Raw genomic sequence first — 9,867 nt, 5'->3', positions numbered from 1 at the left:
TGGCTATATTTTTTGATATTGAGAAAGCGTACGATACGATGTGGGGAGAAGGGTTATTAGTGAAATTGGGTATTAAAGGCCGGATATATAAATGGATTAGGACTATTTATTTGGGAGATCAATACAAGTACGAAGTGGAAAGCAGTACACACGGGCATTCGATATTGACAATGTTACACCTTAAGGGAGCATAATAAGTCCTTTATTATTCTCAATTATGATAAATGATGTGTATGCCGAAATAATAAACGAGATGGGAGTTTCACTTTTTGCAGATGACAGGGCAATTTGTAAGAGGGGGAGAGAAACTGCAGGGGGCTATAACAAAGGTAGAAGAGTGGTCATATAAATGGACTGTTAGATTTTCTGTAGAGAAGACAAAGATAATGTGTTATACCAGGAAGAGAATTGGTAGTGAGGTAAACATGAAATGATATAACCAAGAGCTGGAGAGAGTGAAACACTATAAATTGTTAGGATTATGGTTTGATGAGAGGATTACACGGGCTGTACATATTAAGAAAGTAGTGGACAAATGTAAGAAAGTATTGAATGAAATTAGGTGTTTAGTAGAAAGGGACTGGGGGGCAGACAGAGCTGCTTTGAAGGTTACTTCCAGGTTGGATTATTGTAACTCGTTACTATCAGGCTGCCCTAATAAGTCACTAAAAACTCTGCAGCTGGTACAAAATGCTGCAGCACGTGTGCTGACAAGAACTAGGAAGAGAGATCACATCTCTCCTGTATTAGCCTCTCTGCACTGGCTTCCTGTAAAATCTAGAATAGAATTTAAAATCCTTCTTCTTACTTACAAAGCTCTTAATGGTCAGGCACCATCATATCTTAAAGAGCTCATAGTGCCATATTACCCCTCTAGAACATTGCGCTCCCAGGATGCAGGCCTGCTTGTGGTACCTAAAGTCTCTAAGAGTAGTGTTGGAGGTAGAGCCTTCAATTACCAGGCCCCCCTCCTCTGGAACAATCTACCAGTCAAGGTCCGGGAGGCAGACACCCTCTCTTCTTTTAAGAGTAGACTTAAAACTTTCCTCTTTGACAAAGCTTATAGTTAGGGCTGGCTCAGGCTTGGACTAGCCCATAGTTATGCTGCTATAGGTTTAGACTGCCGGGGGGATCTGACACACCAAGCTTCTCTCTCTCTCTCTGACTCTCTGACTCTCTCTCTCTCTCTCTCTCTCTTCCTCTCTCTCTGACTCTCTCTCTCTCTCTATCTGTCATATTAATGCAGCTCATTAACTCTGTATTTTCTGGTCCCATTAACATTACTAACCACATATCTTCCCGGGAGTTCTTGTGCTCCCTTGTCTTGAAGGTTCCTGAGGATCGTTGCTGCAGACTACCTGCTGCTGTGGACCTGCTCGACTGCAACAACTACTAACATCAGCCTTCCCCATAGTATCATTATTGTTGCTGCTAATGCTAATAGTAGACCTGTTGACTTCAACTGTTACAATTACGATTACCTCAGCCTTTATCATTACTCTGCTTCTCTCGCTAATTTATTTATTTATTTATTTATTTAGCCAATCTTCACCCTAGTCTACCACTATTATTGGCATTGTAACCATAAGTATGTGTCTGTTGTTGTTCATGTAACAAGGACATATGTTGTTGTGGTAACAAGAACATATGTTGTTGTTGCTCTCTTTGCCTGTCTCTATCCTGCATCTCCTTCTATCCCATGTTCGGCCCATCCAGTCGAGGCAGATGGCTGTTCAACATGAGTCTGGTTCTGCTCGAGGTTTCTGCCTGATAAAAGGAAGTTTTTCTGCCAATGTGCCGAATTGCTAAGTGCTACTCATGGTGGATTCATGTTGGGCCTCTCTTTAAATAGACCTGCTCTTTCTGTAAAGTGTCTCGAGATAACCCTGGTTATGATTTGGCGCTATACAAATAAAATTTGATTGATTGATTTGATTGATTGAAGGCCATATACACTGGATTAATTAGATCTGTGATAGATTATGGTTGTGTGGTGTATGGATCAGCAGCAAGCACTTCTCGGAAAAAGTTAGACAATATTCAGTATCAGGCATTGAGATTCTGTACAGGTGCATTAAAAACAACTCCAACAGCAGCATTGCAGGTGGAAATGGAGGAGATGCCTCTAGAGAAGAGAAGGATACAGCTTTCAGAAGAAAATGGAAAAAGTACAATTTGATTTAGTAGACATCTTACAAAAGAATTCAAGTAAGTGTTATCAAAATTTGCTTCCCTATCTTAGGGTAGATCATTTGTTTGGAAAGTTTATTGTTGTTTATTTTTTATTTCATGTATTAATTTAATTATTTATTATTATTATTATTATTATTATTATTGGGATATATGGTAAATTTAGATATTCGATCCACACTCCATACCAGTTGGTGGCGGTAATGCACCAAAACGTTGTTTGACAACCGCCACGAAAAAACACAAGAAGAAGAAGAAGAAGTAGAAGAAGAAGAAGAAGAAGAAGTGTTTCTGTTTCCGGGTCTCAAATGCTCTCTCCGGCAGAGCACAGTTAGCATGTAGTGATGTGCTAGCGTCCTACAGGAGCAGAGTAATCGTAGTGAAGACGTCAGCGATTAGTTTTCTTTTCCTTCTTTGACTCTTGCATGTGTGGAAAATGTCCGGGTTTCAGGATCTTAAAGATTTATTCAGACGGCGGCTGCTCGCTGCGGTTATCAGAGACGAGGCAGGACAAACAACAACATCCGGATACGAAGAGGAGCTCCACCGCCAAAGAAAACTGCTGGATGTGATTTTAACACCTGAAATAAAGCTGCGGAGAGAAGGTAGGTATGTTTTTTACTCAGGTTACACATCAGATTCATGTTTTTTTTTTGTTTGTTTTTTAAATTACTTCGACTAAGGGTACACTCGCTTTACAGGTAAGTAGTATTGTCTACTGTTGTGAACGTATATTGGCATTTGAAAGTCTAGACCCCGAATATAAGATGATCCCTCTTTATCAGTTCAAGGAAAAAAAGCGTCATATTCGGACCAATACGGTACTTAGGCGGCCGGCCCAGATATGGTCCATGTGTGGGACACACTGTGATAATATAGCAGCCGTTTACATTTCAGTTGAGTGGCCCAGTGCTTAGACTTTTCATATGCACTTCATTTTAAGATGTTATTTTAGTTCAGTGTCTTCAGTGACACAATAACATTCAAGATTCAGTTTTTTATTTTCCTTTTGTATCTGCAGAAAGACAAAACTCTGTTCTCCCAGCCCACAGCAGTGTGACAGAAAAGAAAGCGTTGCATACATATAAAAACCTCTTAAAAAAAAGAAGGCTCTTAAAATCAGCCCTACGAACCACCAGGCGGCTGTGGCTCAGTGGTAGAGTCGGTTGACACTTTACATAGCAGCCTCTGCCATTAGTGTATGAATGTGTGTGTGAATGGGTGAATGTGACATGTAGTGTAAAAGCAGCTTTGAGTGGTCGCAAAGACTAGAAAAGTGCTATATCAGTACAGTCCATTTACCATTTACCAGCAGTTTTACAATAAAACAATACTAAATAATATCAATGAAAACAGCCCAAGTATAAAAACAACACTGTTAAATGTTTAATGTTAAATTAACAGTAACTTACTGGCAACAATTATCCAGTAGTTGCTGTATTTTATAGCACATTAAAATTATCGTAAAACCAACTTCAGTAGTTACATCATACTGTAAAATAAAGTACAGCATTGTACTGTTTTCTTTGGCATACTGTATAACGAAGTACAGTATTTTACTGTTATGGAAATTTTACTGTCATTTATTTTTACAGTACTACTGTATAACCTACAGTATACTACTGTATTGATTACAATACCTTTTATATTTAGCTGTAAAATAAGAAAAGAGGACAATTGAAGAGTTCGCTGCACAATAGGCAGACAATTTAATTTAAACAATTTTAACGTTAGGGTTAGGGTTATGCATTCAAGGAACTTAAAAAAATGTGACAGCCTGTGTTCGATCACTGTTAAAAACTGTAAAAAAAAAAATAGAACATCAAAAAATCTTTTAAGCAGGAATTTTGGAAAAACAAAGAGAACCACCCAATTAATTGTCAATGGCCTAATTTATCAACAAAAAATGATTAAGAAGGGCTCACCAGGCCATCCTGGTTCCAAATAGAGAGCTATCTCTGTGACAGCCTTCCTCTGGTATACTTTACCACTGCTCAATTACCAGAGAGTGTTGGTGATCATCTGATATTTCTTCACATACGATGGGTTTGGAAGAGATTGTCCTCTATTTTCAAATTTAACTTCTATCTTAACCCATCTTCCAGCATCTAGCTGACCAATTTCTATCTGTGGACATGTTGTGGACCCCATATTTGTTCTGTAGTTGTCTGTATTCCAAGAGAGTAAGCGCAGTAACTGTTTTGCTGGAGGCGTCCAATTTGGTTTTCTTGTTGGGTGTGATTACGAGTTATGACTTCTGAGGTATATGGAACGCACCATTACTCAATATTACTAGCACAGCAGGGACAGGCCTCTAATCTGAAAAAGACCTGGGAGGTCGACTTTAAGCAGACTTTTACTGATTGTGAATGGAAAACAATTTTATGCAATTCAAAAAGAATGACACGCAAACTCAGAACTAGACTTAAATAACAATTTAAATATTAAGTATATTGGACACTGTCAAGACTGTATTGGGTTAAACTTAGAGATAGCCCAACTTGCGGGAGATGTGAGGATGATCATGCTACACTTAATCATTTCTTATGGGAGTGTCCCAAGGCGCAGACTTTATGGTGTGCTATTCATGAAAATATAAGGCAGACCATAGGCCAAGATATACCTTACACACCTAGTCTCTATGTTCTGGGGAACCCATTCCCGCTTAGCACCCTTCCTGTGCCTCTAGTGGACTGGATACACACAGCAATGATGTTGGGTAGGAAGATCATTGTTAAATAGTGGAGATCTGTTGATCTACCTCCAATACATGTATGGTTCTCTCAGCTTGGAACGGTAGCTGCTTTGGAGAAGCTATCTTTTAGGATTAACAATCAGGTGGATAGATATAATGTGAAATGGAACAAATACCTTAGCCATATCTTGTAATCAGGTAACAGCCTTTTCTTATTTGAATTTATTTGTATTTTTAAACACATTGAATATGCTCTACATTGTTCTGGCCTCAAAGTGTTGGTCATAGAAAGAAAGAGAGGCTCACCAGGTTTCTGTTGAAGCTGAGGGACTCTTACATGAATGGCCAGTCAACACAGTTTCTAGTGATGCTGAAGATTTGGAACAAAAGAACCATCTTTTGTTTCTCAACTCCAAGCCTTTCCTTCCACCTGGTGGAGCTCAGTCTGTCTTTCATCAACAATCTTAAAGTTTTTCAGATTTGTTTAAACATTTAGTGGTGGTGTTCTGTAACATCTGTTTTATTTGTGTTCACTGTGTCCTGCAGACGTCCAACAGCTGTTGGTGAGTAAAGAGGAGCTTCCCCCTGAGCAGCAGGAGTGGAACCCCAGATTGGACAAGGGAGATGCTGAGCCCCCACACATTAAAGAGGAACAGGAGGAACACTGGGGCAGTCAGGAGGGAGAGCAGCTTCAAGGACTGGAGGAGGCTGATACCACCAAGTCCCCCTGCACTCCAGTCTCAGTGAAGAGTGAAGATGATGAAGAGAAACCTCAGTCCTCACAGCTCCATCAGACACAAACTGAACAGATAGAAACAGGAGCTGATGGAGAGGACTGTGGAGGAGCAGAACCAGCCAGGAACTCAGATCCAGAGAGACATTTACAACCTGAAACTGAGGTCAAGACTGAAGACTCTTCTGAACCTGAGACTGAAGACAGTGATGATGATTGGAAGGAGACCAGAGAATATCAGACAGGTTTAAACTCTGTGGAAAACTTTAAAGATAACAGACCAAAGAATGATGAGAAACCCTTCAGCTGCTCTGAGTGTGGTAAGAAATTTTACATTAAAAGCAGTCTGACCAGACACATGTTAGTTCACACAGGAGAGAAACCCTTCAGCTGCTCTAAGTGTGGTAAGAGATTTTACGATAAAAGCAGTGTGATCAAACACATGCAAGTTCACACAGGAGAGAAACCCTTTAGCTGCTCCAAGTGTGATAAGAGATTTAACAATAAACAAAATCTGAATGCACACATGTTAGTTCACACAGGAGACAAACCCTATAGCTGCTCTGAGTGTGGTAAGAGAGTTACCAGAAAAGGGAGTCTAATGAGACACATGTTAGTTCACACAGGAGAGAAACCCTTCAGCTGCTCTGAGTGTGGTGACAGAGTTACCACAAAAGGGAGTCTAATGAGACACATGTTAGTTCACACAGGAGAGAAACCCTTCTGCTGCTCTGTTTGCAGTAAAAGCTTCAACCACAAAGTAAGTCTGGATGGACACATGTTAGTTCACACAGGAGAGAAACCCTTCTGCTGCTCTGTTTGCAGTAAAAGATTTAACCACAAAGGAAGTCTGGAGGGACACATGTTGGTTCACACAGGAGAGACACCCTTCTGCTGCAGAAACGGGAGCTGATGGAGAGGACTGTGGAGGAGCAGAACCAGCCAGGAACTCAGATCCAGAGAGACATTTACAACCAGAGACTGAGGTCAAGACTGAAGACTCTTCTGAACCTGAGACTGAAGACAGTGAGGAAGATTGGAAGGAGACCAAAGAACATCAGTCAGGTTTAAACTCTGAGAAATGTCCCTGTCGGTGATATGAGATTTAATACTGGTGAGAAACCACTCAGCTGCTCAGAGTGTGGTCATACTTTCAGCATGTGTTACTCACACAGGAGAGAAATCATTTAGTTGATATGTTTGCAGTAAAAGATTTACACAAAGGGCAGTGTTTGTGAATCTTAGATTCCATTTTTTCCTTCCTGATACTGATTGTGATACCATCGGCCAATAAAGGGTTTTAAAAATGTAGTACTGTGGGAGAAATATTGATTGTGGACATTTCACAAGCATTAACTAACATCACACTGTCCAGCAGCACCACACAGATGTTTGATATCGTCACACAATAATTATCCTGTCACCAGTTGATATTTTTGGTGGTGGGGGGTGATTAATGATGGTATCAGATCAGTGCATTGACTGGTGTACTCCCTGATACCAGATGTTTGTTGTTTTCTATGAATGAATTAGTTTGTATGTTTGTAACTAAACAAGATGTCATTGTTTTGCTCTATTCCAGTTAACATGAAACAATAAACAAAGGTGAATGCTGCTTTGACAATGCATCTAGCTGGTGTTACTTGGTATTTTTTTCTTGTACAATAACATAAATGGAAAAAACAAAAGTATTCAGGTGTTGTGGAGATTTCTGTCTTCAGACTGCAGATGCTTATTAAGGGTTAAACTCAAGGTTCAAATTACGTGGGAGCTAAGGGGAGCTTGACTGTCCTGAAGAAAGCATGAGCTCCCCTCAAAGTCTTCTTTGAGACATATATGGGGAGCTCCAAAAAGTTTGTCATTCATGTCAGGTTTTACATTTTAATTTCACTTATCTATCCATTTTTTTTTATCAGATTGAATTTCTTGATTGGGCAGTTATTTCAGAACCACAGACAACGCTGTATGCTGTGGTGCCTTTGCGGCAGCGGCCCTGCTTCGGCTCCCTTATTGCAGAAGAAAGTCAATTGTCGCTCATATGCAAGGCCGGAACCCCAGAACCTTTCTGTAACTGGCAGTACAGGTGACAGTGGTATAGGAACAAAATGGTACCAGAATTAGCCAACCGGGTCTGTGCAGCTATAGCTTTATGTAGTTCAGGAAGCAAGCCATCCACAACCCTGCAGTTTTTACTAGGGCAGTTGGCCTTCCCAAGCATTGAGCTGGAGGGAAAGATCAATGGATAGAGGGCTACATCCACCAGGGGGAGTGGTCTACGGGCATCCTGCTCCCCACCCTGCGTGTCTCAAAGCCTTCTACAGGAGGGCGACCACCTATGTGCAGCTGCTGGACATCAAACTGTTTGCACAACTGGTCTTTGAAATCCGAAGAGAGGGGGACGCGCACCGGCGTGGAGCGCACCTCCACATCCTTTTCAGACCAAGAGGGTGGCAATGTAAGGCTTTCAGTGGGTGCTATATCAAGAGCCCTGGCTACAGGATGTGCTAAATCCTTACTCAAGCAAAGTGTGCTTTGTAAGTAGAGGCTCCACCTTTTAAGTGTTTGCATATGACTTTTAAGAAGACCAATATTATTAAGGTTGTTATCGATTTTTACCTTGCAACATTTTACAAGCAGTCACGCACAACTTCAAGGCCTATGGGAGCTACCTGTCTTTAGCTGAGCTAAAGTGCCAGCAGACTGACTGAATTATTGTGAAACCATAAGCTAATTCTAGTTTATATTTGTATGTACAATCATTGTTGCCTTTTTGTTGTGCCTCGATCTCTCTTCTCTTTAAGTTTTTGTAGGAGTAGAAGTCAGAGCACACTTGGTTCCATGGTCCAGCCGAGGAGCTCTTTAAAGGAGCGGGCAAATGAGACACCCTTTGCCCTTTTCTGCTCACAGGATAATTCCTCATCCTCAGCGGAAACAACAGTTTCAATATCTACGACATCTGATTTTGACATTTTCCCTCTTATTTTCTTGGGAACCTCAGCACAATACACATGTATCGTAGATAAATAGAGAGATGGAGCGAGCGAGCGATAGATAGATAGATAGATAGATGTACTTTATTGATCCCAAACTGGGAAATTGTGGCGTTACAGCAGCAGGTAATCAAAGCGACTACAGCACAGGAGAAAATAAATACAAAGTAAAAATAACACTAACACTAGAAGAAGGAATGTATACATCCAGGAATTCTAACAGCAATAATAAATAATAACCTCAACTCTATTAATCTAAAATATAAACTAACATATATCTAAATATAAACATATCTGAAAAGTAAACCTACTCAAGTATATATAAAATATAAAACTGACATACATCTTAATGTAAACAAACATTACAGGGAGGTAGAGGTGTTAATGTACCATACAGTCTTCACAGTTGTAAATGTTACAGTGTACAGAGATGTTAATGTGCAAGTACACTGAAGAAGTGGTACTGAATGTTCAAGATGAATCATGTACAAAGTTTAGCAGTTAGATCAATCACGTCCAAAGTTTAGCAGTAAAATGAATTATGTGCAAAGTTTAGCAGTAAGATGGATCGTGCACATTTTAGCAGGAGCATAACAAAGTGCAGTTTGAATAATTAACAGATTATCAGAACAGAGTGCAGTTTGAATAATTAACAGATTATCAGAACAGGGTGCAGTTTGAATGAGACAGAGACATCAGGATGAGAGTTTCCTGCTCGACAGAGGTGAGCTGTTGTACAGTTATTGAGTTGGGCAGGAAAGATTTCCTGTATCTGTTCTTGTGACAGCGGAGCTGCACCGGTCTGTTGGAGAAGGTGCTCCTGTCTGTCCAGCAGGTGGTAGAGAGGGTGGTCCGGGTTATCAATGATGGTTAACAGTTGGTTCAGTGTCCTCCTCTCTGCCACCTCAGTAAATGAGTCCAGTTTACAGCCAATGATGGAGCCAGCCTTCTTAATCAGCTTGTCTAGTCTGTTTACTTCTCCGGCTCAGATGCTGCTTCCCCAGCAGTGAACAGTGGTACAGTGCACTGGCCACAACAGACTGATAAAAGATCTCCAACATCTTGCTGAACACGTTGAAGGACCTCAGCTTCCTCAGGAAATAGAGTCTGCTCATCCCCTTCTTGTATACAGCGTTGGTGTTGGCCTTCCAGTTCAGTCTTTTGTCGATGTTGATGCCCAGGTAACCAGCGGTGGTGAAGTCGTCCTCTTCCTCCTGAAGTCGATCACCATCTTCCTGGTTTTGGTTATGTTCAGAGGC

The 9,867-nt window shown here is 40.7% G+C and overlaps 1 protein-coding gene across 1 annotated transcript; it reads left to right on the top strand.

Moving 5' to 3' along the window:
- Positions 1-2,521: 2,521 nt before the first annotated feature.
- Positions 2,522-6,585, top strand: LOC138611235 (zinc finger protein 16-like). The gene is made up of 2 exons (XM_069684220.1): positions 2,522-2,795; positions 5,432-6,585. Exons 1-2 carry the CDS (start codon positions 2,627-2,629, stop codon positions 6,529-6,531), a joined length of 1,269 nt encoding a protein of 422 aa, XP_069540321.1. The 5' UTR covers positions 2,522-2,626; the 3' UTR covers positions 6,532-6,585.
- The last annotated feature ends 3,282 nt before the right edge of the window (positions 6,586-9,867 follow it).

The sequence above is a fragment of the Semicossyphus pulcher genome, unplaced genomic scaffold, assembly GCF_022749685.1.
Source record: "Semicossyphus pulcher isolate SPU_LCO1_2020_fin unplaced genomic scaffold, fSemPul1.0.p SCAF_11, whole genome shotgun sequence".
Classification (NCBI taxonomy): Eukaryota; Metazoa; Chordata; class Actinopteri; order Labriformes; family Labridae; genus Semicossyphus; species Semicossyphus pulcher.
This window is presented reverse-complemented; position numbering and strand designations above follow the sequence as displayed.

Excerpts from the sequence above, each read along its gene's own strand:
- LOC138611235 (XM_069684220.1), top strand. The coding sequence starts at position 2,627 with ATGTCCGGGTTTCAGGATCTTAAAGATTTATTCAGACGGCGGCTGCTC. Across the intron at positions 2,796-5,431 it reads AATAAAGCTGCGGAGAGAAG|ACGTCCAACAGCTGTTGGTG; the intron begins GTAGGTATGTTT and ends TGTGTCCTGCAG.